The sequence below is a fragment of the Moschus berezovskii genome, chromosome 9, assembly GCF_049115385.1.
Source record: "Moschus berezovskii isolate FMDL1 chromosome 9, NW_MosBer_1.0, whole genome shotgun sequence".
In the NCBI taxonomy this organism is placed as follows: Eukaryota; Metazoa; Chordata; class Mammalia; order Artiodactyla; family Moschidae; genus Moschus; species Moschus berezovskii.
The window spans coordinates 27795154-27822591 of NC_142468.1; the positions used below are offsets into that span (position 1 = coordinate 27795154).

The window sequence follows — 27438 nt, forward strand, 5'->3', positions numbered from 1 at the left end:
TCTTCATGACCAAGATAATCACGATGGTGTGATCACTCACCTGGAGCCAGACATCTTGGAATGTGAAGTCAAATGGGCCTTAGAAAGCATCACTATGAACAAGGCTAGTGGAAGTGATGGAATTCCAGTTGAGCTATTTCAAATCCTGAGAGATGATGCTGTGAAAGTGCTGCACTCAATATGCCAGCAAATTGGGAAAACTCAGCAGTGGCCACAGGACTGGAAAAGGTCAGTCTTCATCCTAATCCCAAAGAAAGGCAATGCCAAAGAATGTTCATACTATCACACAATTGTACTCATCTCACACGCTAGTGAAGTCATGCTCAAAATTCTCCAAGCCAGGCTTCAGCAATACGTGAACCATGAACTTCCAGATGTTCAAGTTGGTTTTAGAAAAGGCAGAAGCAGCAGAGATCAAATTGCCAACATCCACTGGATCATGGAGAAAGCAAGAGAGTTCCAAAAAGACATCTATTTCTGCTTCATTGACTATGCCAAAGCCTTTGACTGTGTGGATCACAATAAACTGTGGAAAATTCTGAAAGAGATGGGAATCCCAGACCATCTGACCGGCCACTTGAGAAACCTGTATGCAGGTCAGGAAGCAACAGTTAGAACTGGACATAGAACAACAGACTGGTTCCAAATAGGAAAAGGAGTACGTCAAGGCTGTATACTGTCACCTTGCTTTTTACTTATATGCAGAGTACATCATGAGGAAAGCTGGGCTGGAAGAAGCGCAAGCTGGAATCAAGATTGCTGGGAGAAATATCAATAATCTCAGATATGCAGATGACACCACCCTTATGGCAGGAAGTGAAGAGGAACTAAAAAGCCTCTTGATGAAAGTGAAAGAGGAGAGTGAAAAGGTTGGCTTGAAGCTCAACATTCAAAAAACTAAGATCATGGCATCTGGTCCCATTACTTCATGGGAAATAGACGGGAAAACAGTGGAAACAGTGTCAGACTTTATTTTGGGGGGCTCCAAAATCACTGTGGATGCTGATTGCAGCCATGAAATTAAAAGACACTTACTCCTTGGAAGGAAAGTTATGACCAACCTAGATGGCATATTAAAAAGCAGAGACATTCCTTTGCCAACCAAGGTCCGTCTAGTCAAGGCTATGGTTTTTCCAGTAGTCATGTATGGATGTGAGATTTGGACTGTGAAGAAAGCTGATCGCCAAAGAATTGATGCTTTTGAACTGTGGTGTTGGAGAAGACTCTTGAGAGTCCCTTGGACTGCAAGGAGATCCAACCAGTCCATTCTAAAGGAGATCAATCCTGGGTGTTCATTGGAAGGACTGATGCTAAAGCTGAAACCCCAATATTTTGGCCACCTCATGTGAAGAGTTGACTCAGTGGAAAAAACCCTGATGCTTGGAGGGATTGGGGGCAGGAGGAGAAGGGGACGACAGAGAATGGCTGGATGCCATCACCGACTCAATGGACATGAGTTTGAGTGAACTCCGGGAGTTGGTGATGGACAGGGAGGCCTGGCGTGCTGTGATTCATGGGGTCGCAAAGAGTTGGACACGACTGAGTGACTGAACTGACTGATACACTTTGCTGTACAGTAAAGTGAATCAGTTATATGTATACATATATCCACTCTTGTATTTTAAAATGATTTATTTATTGCTTTTATTTTTTGACTGGTGGGTCTTCGCTGCTTCATGCGGGCTTTCTCTAACTGCGGCAGGCAAGCAGAGGCTACTCACTATTGCAGTGCATGAGCTTCTTATTGCAGTGGCTTCTCTTATTGTGGAGCATGGGCCCTAGAGAGCTGGCTCAGTAGTTGTGGTGCATGGGCTTAGTTGCTCCGCTGCATGTGTGATCCTCCCAGACCAGAGATTGAATTGGTGTCCCTTGCATTGCAAGGTGAATTCTTAACCAGTGGACCACCATGGAAGCCCATATCCACTCTTCTTTAGATTTCCCTCCCGTTTAGGTCACCACAGAGCATTGAACAGAGTTCCCTATGTTATATAGTAAGTTCTCATTTATCTATTTTCCATATCAGTTCAATTCAGTTCAGTTCAGTCGCTCAGTCATGTCCGACTCTTTGTGACCTCGACCCCATGAATCACAGCACTCCAGGCCTCCCTGTCCATCACCAACTCCCGGAGTTCACTCAAACTCATGTCCATCGAGTCGGTGATGCCATCCAGCCATCTCATTCTCTGTTGTCATCTTCTCCTCCTGCCCCAATCCCTCCCAGCATCAGAGTCTTTTCCAGTGAGTCAACTCGTCGCATGAGGTGGCCAAAGTACTGCAGTTTCAGCTTCAGCATCAGTCCTTCCAATGAACACCCAGGATCGATCTCCTCTAGAATGGACTGGTTGGATCTCCTTGCAGTCCAAGGGACTCTCAAGAGTCTTCTCCAGCACCACAGTTCAAAAGCATCAATTCTTTGGCGATCAGCTTTCTTCACAGTCCAACTCTCACATCCATACATGACCACGGGAAAAACCATAGCCTTGACTAGACGGACCTTGGTTGGCAAAGGAATGTCTCTGCTTTTTAATATTCTATCTAGGTTGGTCATAACTTTCCTTCCAAGGAGTAAGTGTCTTTTAATTTCATGGCTGCAATCAGCATCTGCAGTGATTTTGGAGCCCCCAAAAATAAAGTCTGACACTGTTTCCACTGTTTCCCCCTCTATTTCCCATGAAGTGATAGGACCAGATGCCATGATCTTTGTTTTCTGAATGTTGAGCTTCAAGCCAACCTTTTCACTCTCCTCTTTTACTTTCATCAAGAGGCTTTTGAGTTCCTCTTCCCTTTCTGCCAAAAGGGTGGTGTCATCTGCATATCTGAGATTATTGATATTTCTCCCAGCAATCTTGATTCCAGCTTGTGCTTCTTCCAGTCCAGCATTCCTCATGATGTCCTCTGCATATACATAGTAGTGTGGATACGTCAATCCTAATCTCCCAATTCATCCCACTCTCCAGGACCCTGCTGCTCTGATTCAAGAGAGAGAACCTAGATTCTACCTCGTTCTGCAATATCCCAGCACACAGAGTGTGAAGGGAAATAAATATCATAATTCCTAACTCTGAAGGTGGACTGGGGAAGAGGAGAAGGAATGGAAGGAAGAATTCAACATCAGTTGAGCACTTATTTATAAAATGAAAATAATTTATGTGACTCATTTGGATATTTCCTGGCTATAGCAAAGAATATTTTAAACAAACAAGGAAACAAATAAGATGCCGAGCCAGGAATGAATGAGAGCTCTGAGTGTCACAATGTTTAGCTTATATACCACGCCCTCTTTTTATTTTTTTTTTCCATTTGCCTCTCCTGGTCACAAGGTTTTACACTGGACTCAGATGGCAAAGAATCTGCCTGCAATGAAGGAGACCTGGGTTTGGTCTCTGGGTCGGGAAGACCCCCTGAAGAAGGAAATGGCAACCACTCCAGTATTCTTGCCTGGGAAATCCCACACACAGTGGAGCCTGGTGGACTACAGTCCATGGGGTTGCAGACAATCCAACAAGATTGAGTGACTGAAACTTTGCTTTTCACTTCACTGGGCTCCCATAATAATTAACTCTTGATATAGGCAATGGCACCCCACTCCAGTACTCTTGCCTGGAAAATCCCATGGACGGAGGAGCCTGGTAGGCTGCAGTCCATGGGGTTGCTAAGAGTCGGACACGACTGAGCGACTTCATTTTCACTTTTCACTTTCATGCATTGGAGAAGGAAATGGCAGCCCACGCCAGTGTTCTTGCCTGGAGAATCCCAGGGATGGGGGAGCCTGGTGGGCTGCCCTCTATGGGGTCGCACAGAGTCGGACACGACTGAAGTGACTTAGCAGTAGCAGCATAACTTCCTATAATACAGTAGAGTAATATTGCTTACTATATCTTATTCATATTTGAATTTCCTTTGAGCACAGAGTAGTTACTTAAATATTTGGAATGAATGCACAAAGGAATGATTAAGTAAAATGATAGAAATTTGGTTAGGAACGTTCTCTTATATTAAGTGTTTGAAAGGTGTATTGAAATGTACTGACTTTGATGATGATAATGATTTCTCTTGAAGCTAAGCATTTGCTCCCATCTGCCTCTAAAGTCAGTGACTTCTAGTTAATTTTAACTTTTCCTCTCTAAAGGTCAACACAGCTGGAATTTTATATTTTGAATGAGTCTCTTCCAATGCTTGTTCTTCAAAAATACTTTTTCATAAATAGTTTGTTCCAGTTGCCAACTGATTTGTTAAGCGGGTCACTAACCATCCAAATCTGAGAATATAAGCTTTACTGACTTTGAAACACATCAAACAGAACGTTTTCAAATATTAGAGGTGGCTGCTGCCATTGTCCCTGTTTCAAAGCTCTTTAAGACTAAGGTCTCCAAAGCAGATCTCTTCAATAAGAAGGTTGATTTGGAGCCACACTGCAACCTAACTCCACCAGCAAAGTGTGCTTCTCACCAAAGACAGAATGGGGCTTCTTTGTTGTTTTGGAAAAAGGCTTGACTATCAAGGGAAATGAGTGAGAAAGTTTTCATGTTTTCTATATATTCTATAAATCACTATATACAAACCAGATTGTATAGACCATTTCCCAGGGGAGACAGGCAGTAAAACAGTGAATTTCAGTGCCTGTCTTCCAGTCTTAACTCCTGGCCAAATTCTGCCACTTACTAGTTGCATGATTTTTGAAAAGAAACTAAATGTTTCTGTGCCTTAATTTCTGTATCTGTGTGCCTTAATTTCTGTATCTGTAGAATAGAAGTACTTGCATTAACAGGTTATTTTAAGAATTAAGAAAATACATGTAAAACATCTGCTGTAATTCCTCGCTTATAGAGTGGGAGTTCACATTGATGATGAAGGAAGACTTGATCCATTGTTTATACCATTTTTTTCCCATATGACATTGTATAGGATATTTAGTCTCTGTGTCTTATCAGTCTTTCCTTCTGTAAGATGGAGAAAATAGTAGCCTTGTATTCAATTACTTGGCCATATCATTAGCAAACAAGGATTTAAAAATAGAGGTAACTTGGTACAGTGTGAAAAGGCCTGGCCCCTGGAAGAACTGGATACAAATTGTGGTTCTACTAGTTACTAGCTATGTGGAACTGGACAACTTCCCCATCTCATCTTTCTTATTTATAAAATGGAAATAATATACATCTACAGAGATAGGATTCAAATTAAGTAGTGCACAGGAAAGTGAGCTAAATTGCTATATATGTGTTTGCAGTTATTATTACCAGTACCATACAAGATTGAGTATATTGTCCTTATTGTTGTTTGTTTTGATAACAGTGTATTCAGATTTAAGTTCTCAAGCTCTTCGTTGTCTTGCCCATTGATAACATTTTAGCAGTGATTTATCTCCTGTTCATAGGTTTTACCTATTTTTAATATCTCAGAAGCAATGCTTGCTCTCTACGATAGGTAAGAATCCTGGATGCAATATTCAACCATAGGCTACACTTTCTAAAATATGGCCTGGTGTCTTAAGTGATACAGTAAAAATAACCTACTGAAAAGCTGCAGTTTGCTAAGAATAAAGCTTATTTTTGTGTTTGGTAGGTCACTGCACTTTCTTCTCCTCATGTAGTTTATTCTAAGGAAACTTAACTCTATAGGTGTAATTCTTAAAGATATCTGCTTTGAATTTTAAAAATAAAACCCAACAAATAAATTTGACTTGGTAAATTACATTATGAAAGAATTTCTGGCAAGTTCACTTTAAATAATTTTCTCTCATGGATCAGATCAGTTCAGTTCAGTTCAGTCGCTCAGTCGTGTCCGACTCTTTGCGACCCCATGAATCACAGCACGCCAGGCCTCCCTGTCCATCACCAACTCCTGGAGTTCACTCAAACTCATGTCCATCGAGTCGGTGATGCCATCCAGCCATCTAATTCTATGTTGTCCCCTTCTCCTCCTGCCCCTAATCCCTCCCAGCATCAGAGTCTTTTCCAGTGTGTCAACTCGTCACATGAGGTGGCCAAAATATTGGAGTTTCAGCTTCAGCATCAGTCCTTCCAATGAACACCCAGGATTGATCTCCTTTAGAATGGGCTGGTTGGATCTCCTTGCAGTCCAAGGGACTCTCAAGAGTCTTCTCCAGCACCACAGTTCAAAAGCATCAATTCTTCGGCGATCAGCTTTCTTCACAGTACAACTCTCATATCCATACATGACCACGGGAAAAACCATGCATCGGATCAGAGTTCACCTAAAGATTTCACCCGTAGAAAACCCCAGATTCAGGGCCTAAAGAGTAAATTGAGGCTTGGAGAGGTTAAATAATTTGGCCTTGCATTATTAGTCAGGATTCTTTTGGGTGAAAGTTATAGAAATTCAATATCAAAGTAGCTTAAACAAAAGATAGACTTCACTGAATCACACAACAGAAATTAGTTTCTGACATAGCTGAATTCAGCAGCTCCAATCAGGTGGTTAAAACTCAGCATTTGCCAAAGTTTTCCCTACAGTATTGGCTCCCTCCAGGCTGGAGGAGAGGAAGGGAGATGGTCAGAAGTAGCTCCAACTTACATAATTTCTATGGTTTATGATCCAAAAGAAAGAGAGACATTGCTCTCAGTTTTCACAGAGCAAATCTTGCGGAAGATCCAGGTGATCCCCTTGGGTTGTGTACCCATCTCTCATGGTTAACAGTTCTACCAAGACCACATGAAGTGAGGCGTGTGGTCCTCAAAGGAAAAGTGGGTATGGACCTCAGTCTTGGAGCTGTTCTGAAGATTACAAGGAGAAAGAGAAATAGGTAAGCTTAGAGCAAAATAGTTTACACCTCTTTTAAAGGTATATAAATTAGAAATGAACATAAAGCTCTGAAATGATGTTAAAGCAAATGATCATTTTTCATTACTTTCAAAAGTATGCAGATATTGTACAATGCAAATCCCTGTTATTGCTAATGAATGCTGCCAAACACACATGATAATTTAGTGTGGAAATGGATTGAAAAGCATGTGGCTCATTTCCTTGCTTCTTGTTTTCTTTTTATCACAGAAGGGTATTTCAGAATATAATTTTAGGGGGAAAAAAGACAAGACCTCTTAAAGAAAAATTTCTAAATGGATAAAAAGTATTGAAATGTGAAGAAAGTGGATGATTATGGTAATACCTAGTATTTATTGAAGAGTTAACATGTGTCAGGCATTACAGTAAGTACACACATGAATGCATGCTAAGTCACTTTAGTTGTAGTCTCTTTGCCATCCTATGGACTATAGCCTGACAGGCTTCTCTGTCTCTGGAATTCTCCAGGCAAGAATACTGTAGTGGGTTGCCATGCCCTCCTCCAGAGGATCTTGCCAACCGAGGGATTGAATCCATGACTCCAAAGTGTCCTGCATTGGCAGCCGGGTTCTTTACAATAGTGACACCTGGGAAGCCCATAGTAAGTGCAACGTTGTTGTTCTGTCTTTCAATCATGTCTGACTCTTTAAGACCCTGTAGACTGTAGCACACCAGGCTTCCCTGTCCTTTACCATCTCGCTGAGTTTGTGCAAACTCGTCCACTGAGTCAGTAAGGCCATCCAACCATCTCATCCTCTGCTGCCCCCTTCTCCTTTCAATCTTTCCCAGCATCAGGGTCTTTTCCAATGAGTCAGCTCTTTGCACCTGGTGGCCAAAGTATTGGAGTTTCAGCTTCAGCATCAGACCTTCCAATGAATAGTCAGGGTTGATTTCCTTTAGGACTGACTGGTCTGATCTCCTTGCAAAGGGGCTCTCGAGTCTTCTCCAACACCACAGTTTGAAAGCATCAATTCTTTGGCACTCAACCTTCTTTATGGTCCAACTCTCACATCCATACATGAATGACTACTGGAAAAATCATAGCTTTGACTATATGGACCTTTGTTGGCAAAGTGATGTCTCTGTTTTTTAATATGCTGTCTAGGTTTGTCATAGATTTTCTTCCAAGGAGCAAGCGTCTTTTAATTTCAAGGCTATAGTCACCATCCACAATGATTTTGGAGCCCAAGAAAATAAAGTCTGTCACTGTTTCCATTGTTTCTCCATCTATTTGCCATGAAGTGATGGGACCGGATGCCATGATCTTTGTTTTTTGAAAAGTGAACATGGAAGTCACTCAGTCGTGTGTGGCTCTTTGCAACCCCATGGACTATACAGTCCATGGAATTCTCCAGGCAGGGGATCTTCCCAACCTAGGAATGGAACCCAAGTCTCCTTCATTGCAGGCGGATTCTTTACCAGCTGAGCCACAGGGAAACCCATGTTGAGCTTTAAGCCAGCTTTTTCACTCTCCTCTTTCACCTTCATCAAGAGGCTCCTTAGTTTCTCTTTGCTTTCTGACATTAGGGTAGTGTCATTTGCATATCTGAGGTTATTGATATTTCTCCTGGCAATCTTGATTCCAGCTTGTGCTTCATCCTGCCCAGCATTTTTCATGATGTACTTTGCATATAAGTTAAAAGAGCAGGGTGACAATATACAGCCTGATGTACTCCTTTCCCAATTTTGAACCAGTCTGTTGTTCCATGTCTGGTTCTAACTGCTGCTTTTTGACTTGCATACAGGTTTCTCAGTAGGCAGGTAAGGTGGTCTGGTATTCCCTTCTCTTAAAGAATTTTCCAGTTTGCTGTGATCCACACAGTCAAGTGCTTTAGCATAGTCAATGAAGCAGAAGTAGATGGTTTTCTGGAATTTTCTTGCTTTCTCTATGATCCAGTGGATGTTGGCAATTTCATCTCTGGTTCCTTTGCCTTTTCTAAATCCAGCTTGAACATCTGGAAGTTCTCGGCTCATGTACTGTTGAAGCCTAGATTGGAGGATTTTGAGCATGATCTTGCCAGCATGTGAAATGAGTGCAATTGTGTGGTAGTTTGAACATTCTTTGGCATTACCTTTCTTTGGGGTTGGAATGAAAACTGACCTTTTCCAGTCCTGTGGCCACTGCTGAGTTTTCCAAATTTGCTGGCATATTGAATGCAGCACTTTAACCAGCATCATCTTTTAGGATTTGAAATAGCTTGGCTGGAATTCCATCACCTCCACTAGCTTTGTTCCTAGTGATGCTTCCTAAGGCCCACTTAACTTTGCATTCCAGGATGTCTGGCTCTAGGTGAGTGATCAGACCATCATCGTTGTCCAGGTTGTTGAGATCTCTTTTGTATAACCTTATTTAAATCTGATGACTATCCTGAGTTAGGAAGTATTCTTCTGTTCATTTATAGGCCAGGAAACCCAGGCTGTGAATAGTGAGAAATCTGGCCCCATTGTGGGCTCTTGGCACTGGAATTCTACCTTGAGTATAGTATCTGATTCCAGAGCCTGTGTTCTCATCATTATAATTAGTTACAACTTTAGTCCTTTTTTTTTGTGGCTTCCTTGGTGGCTCAGATGGTAAAGAAACTGCCTGCCATGCAGGAGACCTGGGATTGATGCCTGGGTGGGGAAGATCCCCTGGGAAAGGGAATGGCAACCCACTCCAGTATTCTGCCTGGAGAATTCCATGGACAGAGGAGCCTGGCAGGCTATACAGTCTATAGCCTGTAGTCTATAGGCTATACAGTCCATACAGGCTATATGGGGTTGCAAAGAATTGGAGGCAACTGAGCAGGCACACAGTAGTCCATTTAATTGTATATAAGTTGACTATTTCACCAGCAAAATTATTGCTTTTAGTACATTAGTCTTTTAGCCTATGTGAAAGAAAGTGCACTTGAAGCATAGGCTTTCTCATTCCCTGTTTTTCCCCCTTTTTTTGTTAAATTTCCTTCCCCATCAGCAACATAGGGTCCCTCGTCCCGTTTGATGCATTAGTGACCAAGGAACTCTCACTGCTAGGAATGGAACTGGAACAGCTAAATGTTTTAAATCTCAAGCTATAATTATACACATTAATCACATGAAAAGCCATGCATAACCTATGACTTTTGAAGTATAGATGAAAATGCAACTGCACTGTTTAAATTGTGACCCAAGAAAATGTCACTGCTGAGGGTGTTTCCTGTGTAGGTAAATGTTGAAAGAAATATAGCACCAAATTTTCTTGTCTATGTAGCTGTGTATATAATCCTTTTATTGCTTTCCTAAGACAGCAGCTCTTGTCTCAGGCTTTTTCACTATTCTTCCCTCTTAGCTCATAACCAGCTTCATGTACCCTCTACCCCTCTCACAAATTGGGCTCATGTACCTCTGATGGTGTCACATCTTATCAGCATATGTTTTTTTCTTCTGTGGTGGTAGTCTAGTCACTCAGTCGTGTCTGATTCTTTGGGACCCATAGACTGTAGCCTTCCAGGTTCCTCTGTCCATGGGATTCTCCCGCCAAGAATATTGGAGTGGGTTGCCATTTCCTTCTCCAGGAGGTCTTCCTGACCCAGGGATCGAACCCAAGGACACGTGTCTCCTGTTTACAGCTGAGCCACCACGGAAGCCCTTTCCTCCTATACTTGTTGATAATTGTTTTGATGATACTTCTGCTTATTATCTTAACCCTTCCTTAGTTCACCAGAAGATGATAGTTTCCATCTTCCAGTCTCATCACATGGTCAGCTCACTAGTAGATTCATGATAAGCTCAGCCTTGGTCTGGGAACTGAATGCTTTCATCTGATACAATGAACAGTGTTTTGTCACTGGATGATGTCTTCCCAGACAACTATAATGTATTTCTTCATTGTTGTTTGTTTTTATATTTTTGTGTAGAGTAGACGTCTTCAACTTTTTTGATCATTCATTCCCATCAGCATATTTTGGGGGAGCAATTATTAACCACATATATGTATATTTATTTATAAAGTATATACATATGCTACCAGCATTAGCTAATAACTCAATTATATGTTCAGGATGAAGTTCACTGTTAATGACACTGGATATAAATCCACATTCAGAATCTTCTTGATGAGTTTGGTATTTTTTCAAGCCAAAATTTGGTTGAATTTATTAATTTTGAAAGGTAGCAGCCAAAAACCTGATACTAGAAGATGTGTCAGTTCTGCCATTTGCTTGTTTTCCTGTGGTTTCATTGCAAAGAACCCTGTAAAGCAACTTGGATATCTTCTATGGATGTTAGGAAATGACAACCCACTCCAGTATTCTTACCTGGGAAGTCCCACGGACAGAGGCAGGTTACAGTCCTTGGGGTCACAATGAGTCAGACATGACTGAGTGGTTGAGTTCAATCATGAGTTTCATTAAACCTAGGTAATATATTCAGTAACTTCTCTTAACTGAACCGAGAAAACTGCAATAAGTCATTACATGTTGACAGAGATTGACTGAGTGGGACTACCACTGCCAACCCCTGAAAATGGGTAACTCCCACTTTTCCTTGAGGACATCTCCCGTGCTGTTCTAGGCCAAGAGATCATTCCATGGACTAGGTGTAGGATCACTCATTATATATATAAAATATGATGTAGAATATTAGTTTTCTTGATTAGAGAAGGCAATGCCAAAGAATGCTCAAACTACCACACAATTGCACTCATCTCACACGCTAGTAAAGTCATGCTCAAAATTCTCCAAGCCAGGCTTCAGCAAATACGTGAACCGTGAACTTCCAGATGTTCCCGCTGGTTTTAGAAAAGGCAGAGGCACCAGAGATCAAATTGCCAACATCCGCTGGCTCATGGAAAAAGCAAGAGAGTTCCAGAAAAACATCTATTTCTGCTTCATTGACTATGCCAAAGCCTTTGACTGTGTGGATCACAATAAACTGTGGAACATTCTGAAAGAGATGGGAATCCCAGACCACCTGACCTGCCTCTTGAGAAACCTGTATGCAGGTCAGGAAGCAACAGTTAGAACTGGACATGGAACAACAGACTGGTTCCAAATAGGAAAGGGAGTACGTCAAGGCTGTATATCGTCACCCTGCTTATTTAACTTATATGCAGAGTATATTATGAGAAATGCTGGGCTGGAGGAAGCACAAGCTGGAATCAAGATTGCTGGGAGAAATATCAATAACCTCAGATATGCAGATGACACCACCCTTATGGCAGAAAGTGAAGAGGAACTAAAAAGCCTCTTGATGAAAGAGAGTGAAAAAAACCTCAGATATGCAGATGACACCACCCTTATGGCAGAAAGTGAAGAGGAACTAAAAAGCCTCTTGATGAAAGAGAGTGAAAAAGTTGGCTTGAAGCTCAAAATTCAGAAAACTAAGATCATGGCATCTGGTCCCATCACTTCATGGGAAATAGATGGGGAAACAGTGTCAGACTTTATTTTTTTGGGCTCCAAAATCACTGCGGATGCTGACTGTAGCCATGAAATTAAAAGACGCTTACTCCTTGGAAGGAAAGTTATGACCAACCTAGATAGCATATTAAAAAGCAGAGACATTACTTTACCAACCAAGGTCCATCTAGTCAAGGCTATTGTTTTTCCCGTGGTCATGTACGGATGTGAGAGTTGGACTGTGAAGAAAGCTGATCGCTGAAGAATTGATGCTTTTGAACTGGCGGTGCTGGAGAAGACTCTTGAGAGTCCCTTGAACTGCAAGGAGCTTCAACCAGTCCATTCTAAAGGAGATCAGCCCTGGGTGTTCATTGGAAGGACGGATGCTAAAGCTGAAACTCCAATACTTTGGCCACCTCATGTGACGAGTTGACTCACTGGAAAAGACTCTGATGCAGGGAGGGACTGAGGGTGGGAGGAGACGGGGACGACAGAGAATGAGATGGCTGGATGGCATCACCGACTCGATGGACATGAGTTTGAGTGAACTCCGGGAGTTGGTGATAGACAGGGAGGCCTGGCGTGCTGTGATTTATAGGGTTGCAAAGAGTTGGACATGACTGAGCAAATGAACTGAACCGAACTGAGGCATAAAGAGATGTCCCCATACTTTTTTCTCCTGCAACCCAAATGGACTGGGTTGACTTTAAAAGTAGTCACAACCTAAAAGTTGAGGGTTATATTTTATTTGGTGGGAATTTTTAGGACTTTAAGCCTGGGGAAACAGCATCTCAAGTAACCCTGAGTGAACTGCTCCAAGGGTACGGGGGAGGAGTCAGGTTATATAGAAGTTTCCAAAAATGAGCAGGTGGTTTAAACATCAAAAGATTATTGTTAATTAAGGAAAACTAGATATCTCATGAGTTTGAGTAAACCCCGGGAGTTGATGATGGACAGTGAGGCCTGGCGTGCTGCATTCTATGCGGTGGCAAAGAGTTGGATAGGACTGAGCAACTAAACTGAACTGAGGATATCTCAAGTTAAGGAATTTAGTGCTTTTCTATATATGGGAAGATGCAAGAGTCTGGGTTCACTGAAATCACTTCTTTCATTTACATCTCAGCTATCTGGGGCCAGTATCCTGCATTTTTCGCATCTCCAGCCCCCAGCTCCTCAGTGCTCATCTAGGGAATGACTGCAGCCTGAGGGCTTCCTGGGGGCCTTCCCAGCTCAGAAATTCACATTTGGAGGGCCAAAATAGCTGATGGTTGTGACTCCTTGTTTATTGATATGGCAGGAAATACTCCATTTCTCAACTGCTTTGTACCTTCCTGGAATACATACCCCTCGGATCCTTGGACCTCCTTTAGAAACTATCAGTTCAAGGAACAGTCTCGCACATAGGCAAGGATTTTTCCATTTAAAAAGACCTACTCATTTCAGTTACTCAGCCATTTTATAGAAAGTGAAAGAGTTTTGAAATGAATTGTCTTTATAGAGATCCATAATTTGCAAGCAAAATCCCCACTCTACAAAATGTGAAATATTCTAAGCAACAGCTGTGAGCATTTCAAACAAGCACTACTTTTTAACAGTTCAATTGTTGCCAAGGGAAACTGAGTTGGTTTTAAAATCTTCCCTGGTTTAAATTCTGCATTTACCCTTAATCAGAAATTGAGCAAAGAAGTACTGCATGGCTGGGACACTGAATTTTTCATGAAGACTGGTATGGGAAATTGAGATGTGGAAATGCAAGTTTCTTGAAGGTGGGAGGGACACTGGTATTCTAGCCAGTTTTATAATGCTTAGGGGAGATGGAACTTTTCAGAGCAAACACAGACACTATCTATAGTGGCCAATTATCTGGAGCCAGTAGGGGAAGCCAGCTTCCATCTAAGAGCACCAACTTTTTCGGCTTCCTATATCACTTAAAATTTTTTTTAATGACAATTTTTTTTTCATTCAAGACTCACTTCTGGGGATGTGCATAGGAATTTGCAACACTTGAGTGTTAAACAATACAAACAAGAGAAATAAAAGCATTTCTTTTTCCTGCTGTTAGTTGTATGCATGGTACAGTTCTACTTACATAGAAAACATGATATAATTCCAAGTGGAAAAATTGAAATCTACAGAACGGAATACACAATTTTAAGGAAGAAAACGCTGGAGAGAAGTACACCAAATGCTAACAGTGGTTGTCCCTGGATTGAATGATTATAAATGCCATTTTTTTTTCATTTTCCAAGTTTTGAACATTTGGTATCTTGGCATTTGTACTTAAGAATTTTTTTTTTTCACCCTCTCAAAATACAAATGTAGCATGCACTCGAAAAAACGGTTCAAGAATATTCTCTGGTAATGCACTACTTCGCCTGTGTGTCCGACTCTTTGCGACCCCATGGACTTCACCACTTGGCCTAGGGCTCACTAAGAATGCAACCATATCTCTATAAATATTTAATCACTTGTTCTAGCTAGGGTTAAGTGAAGCCTTCGCCACAAACTCTTTCGGATCCAACTTGCCAATTAAAACTCCCAAACTCCCACAGTTTGGAGCTGGGTTTCCCTGAGCTCTGTGCAGCGGGTGAGCCCAAGCGGCTGTTCTCAGTAAATGATCTCGGGGCTTCGAGAGAGCATTCCCACCTGCCCCCGCCACACCGACCTGGCCCCAACCAGGCTTGCTCCAGGGAGCTGACATTCAAAACAGAGGTTCAGGAAAAAGGAGACGAGGACGAGCGAGAATTCGAAGCGATATCCAACCCTTGGCCGGGCCCCAGGGGTTCGGATTTCGGTGCCAGGCCTCCCACAAGGTGGAGCGGAGAGCGACTGCTGGGGGTTTACGGCCGCGAGCCGCGAAGGGCCCATTTACACGAGCAGCGGCGCTGGTTCCCGGAGCGAGTGGACTACTCGAGCCCAGAAGGGCCCGTCTCGCGGCTGAAAGGAGCGGAATTGAGGGCCGGGGATTACCCGACCCTTGCCCTCGGAATCCTCAAGTTGCAGACGACCGAGGCCCAGAGGTTCCGCACTGCACAGAAGCCCTTCGTATTTATGTCCGCCGCTGCACACTTCCCGAGCTTTAGCAGCTCCAGTTAGGCCTAGTCCCTGCAGCAGCTCTCTTCCTCAGCCTACCCTACTGCTTGGCGGAAGCGGCGGCAGCGCGGCCCGAGACCGCGGCTGCATCCGGGTTCCTCTCGCCTTAGTCCAATCCTCGGTCTCCTCTCTTCCCACCCTCCTGTTTCTCCGCCCCCCCGCCGCCAATCCGCGATCGGCTCTCAGCCGAACGTGCTGACAGGGGAGTGAAGGCGGACGCCGACCAATGAGGCCTTGCTTCCCGTTTGAAGTCTCCAGTGAGTGGGCGCCGGGGGCGGGCGCTGTTGGCGAGAGGGTTCGGTTGCGCGTGTGCCATGGACTCAGCCGCCCGGTGATATTGACAATAGGAGAGAGAAAGGGGCATTGACGGGGACCCACCGCGGGTACCGAACGGCGGCTCTGGCAGCGGCGGCTCCAGCCCCAGCGACTCCTCCTCTTTCTCCTTCCTTCTCCTGCTGCCGCTGCGGCTTCAGTCTTCCTCCCTCCCTTCCCCCCTCCCCTCGTCGTCGCTCCTGCCGCCGGGTCCGAGGCAACGAGCAGAGGCGCCGCCCGCCGGGAATGTGAGCGAGGAGCCGCCGGCGGAGCCGCAACGGGGTCGGTGCCGATTTGATGGGACGGGCCCGCGGGGGAGGATCGTGAGGCCGCCGCCGCCGCCGGAGCGCTGAGGTTCAGGTCCGGCTGTGAGGCCTAGAGGCGCCGCCGCCGCGGAACCGGAGGGACGCCGCGCCGGACAGCCGTCGCCCCGGGCTCTCTGCCGCTGTCCGGACCTCCCCCTGCACGTCCCTGTCCCGCCACCCGCCCCCGCTGCGGCCCTCTCTCCCGTCTCCCGCCCCTCCGAGACCACAGATCATCTTTGGATTCTTCCCCAGAAGCTTCAAGGTAACTTGGTCCCTCCAGCCCCGCGGCTTGTCTGCTTCCTTTCCTCCTTGCTTGCCTCTTCCCCGTCGTCCTGGAGAACCCGCAGGGCACCGGCCTCGGGAAAGGCCTGGCCCGAGCTGGCGAGGGGTGCGGTGGGATGAGGTGCGGGAGAGGGAGCGCCGGTCCCACTTGTCTGATTTACCTGCAGTTGCTTCTGATGTTGTCTCTCGTTCTGTTTGCCCCCTCCCCCCCTTTTTCTCCACCTTCAGGCACTGGAGGCGTATTCTTGTCCCCCTTTATCCACTGACGGAGGCGAAGGGGGGAGGAAAGGGGGATTGGTGTAGTGAGAAGGATTCTGTAGCAGCTTAGCTTCTCCCGGGCTTCGGGTAGTGGGGGGATGGGGTGGGTGGGAGCAAAGGGAGTATGTGAGCATCCCTACAGACCAACCCCTTGTCTGTCTTTCTCCTCCACCCCAGCACCCCCTTTGGATTATCCTGAGCCTTGGAAATGCCCCGTGCTTGCTGCTCAGAGGATGATAAAGCTTGGGCGCTCTAGTTCGGGGCGAAACCTGTTTCCCCGGGCTTTGCACCGACCCGCTGCTACTGCACGTTCAGTTCTGCAGCGCTTTAGGGTTGAGATCCTTGACGTTTATCCTGGGCCGCGGGCATAAGGGTCAAGTGATTTAAAAAAAATTTTTTTTTTGTTTTTGCTACCAGTAACTTATCTCTTAAGATGAGACGTGAAGAATAAAGGGGAGACAAAACGAGTGATGGAGGCACAGGATTTACGGAAATTTTGTGTTGTGAGGGTTACGTGTAATCTAAATAACTCACATACCAGATTGGAAAAGAAAGCTGTCCCTAAATTTACAACATACAAATGTGATGTGAAGCTTCTTGTAGATGCAGTCATTATGAATTTTTAAGTGATCTTACTTCTATGGTCATTCATGCTTTGCAATTACCTATCACACATTGTATTTGAGGCTAAATTAGGCAGATTGCTAAAAAACTTTTTTTTTTTAAAGAGAGCCAAACGGGACTTCAGCATCCCAAACCTCAGCAGTATAAGGTTGTTCTTGGTTTCTGTTTTTGTTATTTTTGCTCTGTCAGACTCCAGCTAATCCAGGTAACTTTTTATTCTCACATGTTCAGGAAGAAACTCCCTTACTCTTTTATTTAGAGGTTAAAAACCACTGGTGTTATGTAGGGATGACAGGTGAGTGATTGCATTTCAGCATTTCCACTATGTGCCTTATTTCTATTCAAGACTGCCATTCATTTTACATGGGGCATGGTGGAGCCTCGGTGCCATGGAAATGAGGGCATCTGTTTAGATTGGTGAATGAAACTGAGCTTAATGCTTGTTACTTTTAGGAAATAACCTTTATTTTAATAATTTGAGGAGGTTAAAACAATCTCAAGGAACTGTTCTGTTCCATTAGTTTGATGGAATGAAAATTAATATTTGATGATGAACTTCAAGGGAACTCAACTTTGTTGTCTAAGTAGGCTGTGAATTTAGGTTTTTACGTCAATTTTGGTGCACGATTTCATCATAGTTTTTAAGCTTTAGTAACATCAGATGGCTTCTTTCAAAAAGAATACTTCTTTGAAATGATTTTAATTATGCCCTTTATGTGTTCTGTTTAAAGTAATCTAGCTTGTCTTCATTGGTGGTATGGTGTCGTTTATCTTAGTTAGCACACTGCATTAAAAAGTCATGCCTTGGTAGTTCAGAAATTATAAATTTCACCTTGCTGTGATCCATCGGTGTAGATTCTTGAAGTACCATAAGGATTTCAACTCCAGAGCCCATTCATAATATTAAATACCTGGGAAAATGTATCGATGGAAGTTTTCCAGTTGCAGAATAGCTCCAAAATTAATTTAGGATCTCAAGATGAGAAGAGCTGTGCAGTTAAAAAATGAGTACATGGCTTAGAAGAGTTTTTGCAGGTATAGAGGAACATCTTTACTGCATATTGTAGAAGCAGCACAAGGCATTAGCATTACAATGTTTCTAGTACTTATATTCTATTTTCCACCAAGTTTTTCGGTTTTCCCATTGAATATAGAACTGTTAACTGATTTTATTTGCCTTCCCCCCCGCCATATTCCCATTTTCAAAAAGTGTGTGGGAATTTTAGAATTTGTGTAACTCACTTGTTTGCTTCCTCCTTGGGGGTGTGTGGATGATACTTCTTTCTCTTCAGTAGGGATATGTCCTCAGCACCAACTACTCCTCCATCAGTGGATAAAGTAGACGGATTTTCTCGGAAGTCCGTCAGAAAAGCCAGACAGAAGAGGTCGCAAAGCTCCTCACAGTTTAGGTCTCAAGGCAAGCCTATTGAGTTAACACCTCTGCCGCTGCTAAAAGGTAAGGCTCATGACCAGGTGATGGATTCCTTTTCAGTTGATCTTTTTATATCTGTATATAATTTTCTTTTTGTAAGTTCCATATTTGTTAAAATTCTTTGTTGCAAGTTGAAGGAATGGGAGACTTTTCAGACATGTGTTAGACAACTTACTGGTCTGTGACTAGGTATACCCACTCCCCCTTTTAGACAGCTCAGTTGAACCTAAATAGCCATGGACAGATGAAAAAAACTTATTATCAGGAGTATCTCTCACACTGATAAGTAGAAAAACTGAACGCCACAGAAACTTTAAGATGTCTGGGTCTGTGTTTTTCTTTCTTTCTTCGGTTGAGATTTAGATGTATACATTGTATGCAATGATACCTATAAATTGTACAATCTTAATCATAGGAAGTAGTAGAGGATATGGTACCATTAACTTACATAATAGAAAATGATACTTGAAATAATTCATTTTTTAAAATTGAGAAAAAATGGTCAGTAATTGATTACACACATTCTTATTTTCAGATAGTATAAACAGGAAATGGATTTGATGATCATTCTTGTTTGTGGAATTAATTATGGATAAATTCTTATGAGAATTGTTTTTTTCTAAATTAGACCTTATTCTCAAAGGAAATTAAAAAACTTGGTTTCCTTTAAGCTCAAAGGAAATCCAAAACTTGGTTGCTAGTTAATGAACTTTTATTTCTATAATGATTTGTGAAATTGTACAAAGGTATTATAAGAAAAGCTGGAGTGCGACTAGAAAATGTAGCGGAGGATATTTCAAGCTTCTGTTTTTCCCATATGAATTTATGTTTATGTTTTTCTCAGTTTAAACTTGAAGTTGGTGGACATGAAATGAATATTGATTACTGTAGAGATGATATATCTACAATTAATGAAGATGAGCTCATATGAGTTTGGTGGAGAAAATTTTTGACTAAAGATTTTGCTGGTAAAAGTGAAAATAGTCTTTTTGAGATTTTGAAAGAAAAATGAAAGAAAAACTTGCTAGGGAGAAAAGTAGCCATGCTTGAACTACAAAGTTGGGAGGTATATTGGGTTATTTACTAATTTATTTACTCTGAAATGGACAGGTGATAACTACTATCATCTCTGTCTGGCAAAGGACTTTATTCTGAGGAAGCAGTTTAAACTTTCTTAGAACAGATTTAAACTTTGTTATATTAATTTCTTGGGGTCCATGGTAAACATTTAAATTGAATTTTATCTGACCACTCAGACCCATGATGTTGGTTTTGTGAGTAGTGAGAGAGGCATGCATGAGGCAAATTTGGTGCATGTTTCAACATTTTATTGTTTCTTACCTTATTTAAAAAAATGTGGTAAAATACATATAATATTGATCATTTTTCCTATTTTTAAGTATGCATTAGCATGGCATTTACCTTTGCATTGTAAGGCATCCATCACTATCTCTCATCTCCAGGACTTTTTCATCTTTCCCCAACTGAAATCCTGTATCCATTAAATAAATACTGCCTCCCCATTACCTCTGCCCCAAACCTCTTTGCAGCCATCATTCTACTTTCTATGAATTTGAATACTCTAGGTCTCTTGTCACGCTAGTAAAGTCATGCTCAAAATTCTCCAAGCCAGGCTTCAGCAGTATGTGAACCGTGAACTTCCAGATGTTCAAGCAGGTTTTAGAAAAGGCAGAGGCACCAGAGATCAAATTGCCAACATCCGCTGGCTCATGGAGAAAGCAAGAGAGTTCCAGAAAAACATCTATTTCTGCTTCATTGACTATGCCAAAGCCTTTGACTGTATGGATAACAATAAACGGTGGAACATTCTGAAAGAGATGGGAATCCCAGACCACCTGACCTGCCTCTTGAGAAACCTGTATGCAGGTCAGGAAGCAACAGTTAGAACTGGACATGGAACAACAGACTGGTTCCAAATAGGAAAAGGAGTATGTCAAGGTTGTATATTGTCACCTTGCTTATTTAACTTATATGCAGAGTACATCATGAGGAACGCTGGGCTGGAAGAAGCACAAGCTGGAATCAAGATTGCTGGGAGAAATATCAATAACCTCAGATATGCAGATGACACCACCCTTATGGCAGAAAGTGAGGAGGAACTCAAAAGCCTCTTGATGAAAGTGAAAGAGGAGAGTGAAAAGGTTGGCTTGAAGCTCAACATTCAGAAAACGAAGATCACGACATCTGGTCCCATCACTTCATGGGAAATAGATGGGGAAACAGTGGAAACAGTGTCAGACTTTATTTTTTTGGGCTCCCAAATCACTGCAGATGCTGATTGCAGCCATGAAATTAAAAGACGCTTACTCCTTGAAAGGAAAGTTATGACCAACCTAGATAGCATATTAAAAAGCAGAGACATTACTTTGCCAACTAAGGTCCATCTAGTCAAGGCTATGGTTTTTCCAGTGGTCATGTATGGATGTGAGAGTTGGACTGTGAAGAAAGCTGATCGCCGAAGAATTGATGCTTTTGAACTGTGGTGCTGGAGAAGACTCTTGAGAGTCCCTTGGACTGCAAGGAGATCCAACCCGTCCATTCTAAAGGAGCTCAATCCTGGGTGTTCATTGGAAGGACTGATGCTTAAGCTGAAACTGCAATACTTTGGCCACCTCATGCATCGAGTTGACTCACTGGAAAAGAGTCTGATGCTAGGAAGGATTGGGGGTGGGAGGAGATGGGGACGACAGAGAATGAGATGGCTGGATGGCATCACTGACTCGATGGACATGAGTTTGAGTGAACTCCGGAAGTTGGTGATGGACAGGGAGGCCTGGCGTGCTGAGATTCATGGGGTCGCAAAGAGTTGGACACGACTGAGCGACTGAACTGAACTGAAGGTCTTTTGTATAAGTGGAATCCTACAATATTTGTCTCTCTTGTGATTGGCTTATCTCAGTGTCATGTCCTGAAGATTCATCCATGCTGTAGCATGTGTCAGAATTTCTTTCATTTTTAAGGTTGATTAATATTCCATCACACACACACACACACACAACTTACTGTTTTCCACCTTTTGGTTATTGAAAATAATGCTGCTATGAACATGGGTATGTAACTATCTGTTTGAGTCCCTGCTTTCACTTCTTTTGGGTATATACCCAGAAATGGAATTACTAGGTCATATGTTTAATTTTTTGAGTAATTGCCATGCTGTTTTCCACAGCAGCTGCACCATTTTACATTCCTACCAGCAGTGCCCAAGGCTTCTTCCAATTTCTACACATTCTCACTGACACTTGTTCTTTTCTTTTTTTGATAATAGCAATCATAATGTGCATAAAGTGGTAGTTCATTGTGGTTTTTATTTCCCTAATGATTAGTGACACTGAGCATCTTTTCATGTGTTTATTGGCTATTTGTATTTCTTTTTCTTATATTTTAAACGTAGTCCGGTAGTACTGAAAAATTTCCAAGATTTCTGCTCTCCAAAAATGTGATTTTTGTGAACTTGTATATTTTGCCAGCATAGGAGCATTGGAGAGCAAGTTCATTTAATACTAGATACATCTGCAAGCTTAATTCCAGACAGACTAAAAGTGATTCTTGTGTAATAAGCACATTTTGGGAAAATATTTAGGAAGCATTCCATAATTTAGATTTCCATATCTGTAGAATAACAAGTACAGTCATGTACAGACTTTAGAAATGTGTGTATGTTCTTAATGATTATAGTGAATTTAGAGAGTTTGTTGAATGACATTTGTTGTCCTTACAATGGATTGACTTTTGTTTGTGTGACTTCTTACAACTTTAGGAAGTGGTTTATGAACATAATGAAAATGTAAGGTGAATTTCTTTTCTTTTTTGCCATTTCCTTAGGAAAAGCTAGAATAAATTATATATGCATGCCAAAGGCTAGTTACTGATTTAATTGTCTATAGAATTATTTTGACTAACTTGGAAGGTTTCAGTTAATTTTATTTGGGGGTGCAATATAAAGTGCAGGTGAATTTTGGGGGTTGATTTAAAGAATAAAGTAAAAACATGTCCTTAAGGTCTTTAATTTTAGGGGAGTTTGAAAATGGAAATTGTATAAACATAGTAATTATGTAACATTTTTGACATATAATTTTTGAAAGCTCAAAAATTAGGTATTCATTAATGGTCACTTATTTTGTGTGCTTGCCCTATAAAAATGTTTATTATAGACATCATAGTATTTGACTGACTTATAAGTAATACTACCATTATTGCTTAGCGTTTTAAAACTCTCAAAACTCTCTTTACTTGCAGAACTGTAAAAAAGTGAAAGGAAAGTTTCATCTCTTTTGCTCTTTTTCTGATAGGTGGGGTTTTGAAATTTGTATCAGTGATTTTATTTTCTACAGAAAGCAGCACCAGCACGTAGTTCTGTCTGTGTTAATATATTAGAGTCACCTGGCTTTTCCTGCAATTTTACAATTGCAGGATAGACCTTGACATATAGACATCTGAATTTTCTCCGTGAAGTACTTCTGAAAGTATTTTCAGAAGGTCCTAAAGTTTTTAAGCTTGAAGGACTTTTCCTCATTTTCCTGATAAGGGAAATTCAGTAGAGGTTGAGTGCCTTATGAGCGTCATAAAGAAAGTAAAGACTTCGACGCTTTCTGGGTACCAGCACAACAGGACATGAAGCAGACTTTGACAGGTACCTAGGACGAGATTAACACTTAGGCAGATACACACACACACCCATGAATAATAATTGCAATAATAATAACTACTAGGAGTTATTATCTGATTAGGTGGTTTATGTTCAAAACTACCACCTCTTTGAAAATAATAATAAAGTGGCATCATTGTTACTAGGCTTACAATTCATCATATGTTTCTGAGGCATTTTGCTTATAGTTTGAACAGTGGGTGTCAAACATTCCCAAAACTTGATGCCTGGAGGTGCTGTTCAGCAGAAAGAAACTCTTTGCCTCTTGATATTGAAACCTTTAGATGGGTAACATTTCTGTGACATTAATTCTCTGATTTTTTTTTTGACTTTAGGCTTGTGATTCAGCATACATTTTTATTTGACAGGGTGACAGTTTGTAAGGACTTAAATAATTTCAAGTTAAAACTAGTTTTTGTGCTTTTGAGATTGTTAGATGGGATAATTCCTCTCTTTCATTTGTATCTGGTTTGTGTAGTGTATAGGAAAATGCAGATAGAATTCCCAGTTTTTATAATGGATTAGGGCTCTAAGCTGTATTTATAATGAGAATGATCGCCTAAGAAATAGTGTCCTTGATTTTAGTGTCCACCTTCCTCCGTGGAGGTTATGCTGCAGTGTAGCATGGGAGGAGGTACATAGGCTTTGTTTCCTGCAAGAATTCTAGCTAACTTCTAGCTTTGTTGCCCAGGGCAAGTGAGTTAACTTCAGAAAGCTGGTTTCCATATCTATCAAATGGAAATGATGATAAAAATCAAGAAATATGGCAGTACCACATCCAATACATTACTAGCTGAGATTTCAGAAGTTAGAATATGAATAATGTGAAATTATTATTTGACCTTTTATATTTTCATAGCAAAAAGTTGAAACTGGAAATTTATCTGAAAATTAAGAAACAAGAGCATAGCTTTGTGGTCACGAACCTCTTTCAACCCCCAAATACGAAGAAACAGTGTGCAAATGTATTGAATTTAGTAGACTAGTTACTTTAAATGTCTTTATTTGAAGATTTTTTTACCTTCTGCATTGGTATCCTGCCACATAATGCTTTTTTATTTTTAACTTACTAGTGTTTTGAATAGATAATAGAGTTATATAGTTCAAATTTTGAAAAATACAAAAGGATATGTAATGAAAAATCTTGCTTCCAAGTTGGTTTTCCTAATTAGTTCCCCTTCCTAGAAACAGGCAGCCATAATATACTTGTATTGTAGGTATAGGCATTTTTAAACCCTTAATTTAATTTGAAATGCACTGAGCAGACTGAAATTATATGCATATTTTATATTCATATGTCCTTTTTTTTTTAAATGGGAGAATTGTATAACATTTTTGAAATTCTTAATGGGGTATTGGAATCAAAAAAGGTTAAGAACCATTGATCTAGTGATCTAGTTTGTACCTTAGATTAGTGATGTATATTCTTTATTTTCTTTTCCATTATGGTTTATTATAAGATATTAAATATAATTCCCTGTAGGGCCTTGTTATTTCCCGGTTTTATAGTAGTTTGAATCTGCTAACTCCAAGTTCCTCTAATTTATTACCCACCTCCCCTTTCCCTCTTTGGTAACCATGAGTTTTCCTTCTATGTCTGGGAGCCTGTTTCTGTTTTATAATTTGTAATTGATGTATATTCCTTAGGCAACTAAATTGTAGTGTGTGTGTGTGTGTTCCGTGTGAATGGTTTTAAAAAAATAATCATAAGCTTTGCTTTTGAACCAGAAGAACATCTGTAAGTTAATAGGTGTTAATGTTCAGCTTTGCAGCCTTTGAAGCAGTGTGGTAATATTTTTCTTTGGGAGAAGAAATTATAAGATTTTGCACAAAACCAAATCTCTGATTATACTATTATGTGTGAAAGATTACAGTAGTTGTAGTGAAGAGGTATTTCATTCACTTTTAGGTGGGAATTTATCTCTTTCTTCATACATATATGTATAAATTTCTCTCTCTGTATATATATATCTGTATATTTATATGTATCTTAACTATATCTATATCTGTCCTAATAGGCTGTTTCTGTAGAATAGAGAAAATTCCTATACAGAGTCTTATGTGGGCCAATATAAATTGAGAGTGAGCGTTCCCGATTTGTGAATTACTTAAAAGTAGAGTGGCAGCTTGCATTCATATCCATCCCATCTGAGTATGATAATTACTGCTTAATTCTTAACCTAGGATTCATGGATTTCTGGTTGGGGATAGGGTATATGTGTTACAGATGGGCTTCAAGGTTCTAAGAACCTCCTAAAATTTTATGTAAAGTTTCTGTGTATGTGCATTGTTTTTGATGGGAGGACAGAGTTCATTGCTTTCATCAGATTCTCAAAGATTTAGCGTAATCATTACTGCTCTTTCCCCAGAGTTAAGAGCTTCTGGCTTAGACTAAAAGATTGGGAAATTGTTATTATTATTACTCTTTTTCCTGTGTATCAGGTTAGCTTTGTGTGTGCACAGATGCATTGGATAGTTATCAGTAAATATTGTAAGCTTTAAACAGAATTCATCATAAAGTGGGTCTCTCCAGGATATAACCCATCCAAGACATAAAAATTAATTAAATTACGAAATAAAACCTCTCATAAGGTGAGGTAGTCCTTTTCTCCTTAGAACTTTCTTTTCTTTGTATCATTCTTCAAATTTCAGCTCAAATGGAACCTTCTTACGGACCATCCTGCATCACTTTAAAAAATAATCTTCTTTGACATTTCTATCATTTTATTGTTTTTTAGCATCATGTTTATAATCTGGAATTATTTTATCTTTGTTCACTGTGTGTTATCTGTTTCTCATCCCCCATGAGAATGTAATCTTTGGGGTGAATACCTTGTTTCACTTATCTCTAGGGTCTAGACCAGTGCCTCATACATTGTTGGTATTCAATAAATATTTGTTAGCAAATGAATGAACATTTTGTTAGATCATAACATTGAGGTTATTAGTAATAGCAGTATGGACATTTGTTTTTCCTTTCTAAATATTAAAATTCTTCCCCTTAATCCAGCCATGCAGATTTTAACTAGTAATTTACACAAAGTGGTAAACTTGTTTAATGAAGATTTTTCAGTTTTAAAGGATCAAATTGCTAAGTGTTCACTTAAAATGCTGAGAATGGGTTTATGTTCTGTGTAATTCTGCATGTTTCAGGTTAAAAACAGAAGTGGTATCTTGTGGAGAGAGAATAGAGTGGATTATATGTATGGTAGACTAAGAGTCATTCCTTGTACTTAGGGGATTCATCACTTTGATTTTGCACAAGTTAAGATGTTAAGTACAATGAAATTTCTTTTTTCTGCTGGTGTTTGGGGACTGAATTATGGGCTGATCAGATCATCAGATGTTCTTTCTTAATATAGTTTGAGAGAATATCTGATTTATTATGGACTTTCAGAGCAGTGTTTTATGGTCAAATTTTCTTGTCTTTAAAACTTTTATAATAATGTTAACTCTTAATATTAATTAGATTTTGTAGCACTTGAAAAAGAACAGTAGAGTTTCTCGATATTCCATAAAAGCTAACTAAAGTAATTCTTTGATTTGTTTGCCAATGCCATTCTCTTTTACCACTTGGAAATACTTTTCTACCTTTGGTATTGTAAGATTTTATTTAAAAAACCAGGGATCTTATTTTTATATTACAGTACAATTATGCATAAAAACTTACGTATATGTTAACTGTAAATTATTGTTGTTAGCTAATATATAACAGTATATACCTAATATATGTATCATATATTACTTGAGGGAGGCAGTTACCCTCCCTGAGGTAAGAATGGTCTCTGGGTCACACACATGTAGGTTTGAATTCCAGGTCCTTCACAGCCATGTGACTTCTGAGCATTGGCTTTATATCTTCAAAATTGGGAGTGTATTAAAATCTACCTAAGAGTCAGATTAAGTCAGATTACCATCAGGCAGGTAAAACATTTAGCTCAGTACTGGGGACCTTGTAGGAGTTGAAGAGTATTAACTATCACAATTATGGTAAGAACTGCGTAGTGGAAAATGCTTACCAGTGTTTTCAGCTGATTTTTAATTTCTTTAATTCATTACATGGATTATTTCCACTTTGGTAGAAAAATATGGAGTGAGTGGAGCTATGAGAATTAGACTTTAAAAGCAGAGGAGGGAATTGGTTCTTGTGGAACAATCTCAGCATTATTGTTGAGTCAGTTTGAAATCAACTTCTCATTTCAGAAGTAAGAAAGATGGCTAATGTGATTATTTTCAAGGGAAATTCCATTTGTGGAGAGTTACCCAGGAGAAATTATTGTTAGGTAAACTAATTTTGGAAGCTGT

At 40.7% G+C, this 27438-nt stretch overlaps 1 protein-coding gene across 3 annotated transcripts in view; it reads left to right on the plus strand.

The window, feature by feature from the left end:
* Window positions 1-15538: 15538 nt before the first annotated feature.
* PPP2R5E (protein phosphatase 2 regulatory subunit B'epsilon) overlaps window positions 15539-27438 on the plus strand; it is a 158822-nt gene continuing 146922 nt past the window's right edge. For 2 of the 3 annotated variants that reach the window (XM_055437308.2, XM_055437310.2), the window contains exons 1-2: window positions 15539-16133; window positions 18328-18491. In XM_055437308.2, coding sequence (XP_055293283.1) covers window positions 18335-18491 — 157 coding nt within the window. In that variant the 5' untranslated portion in view covers window positions 15539-16133; window positions 18328-18334. The remainder of the gene's footprint in view (window positions 16134-18327; window positions 18492-27438) is intronic. The other variant, XM_055437309.2, reaches the window with a different exon arrangement.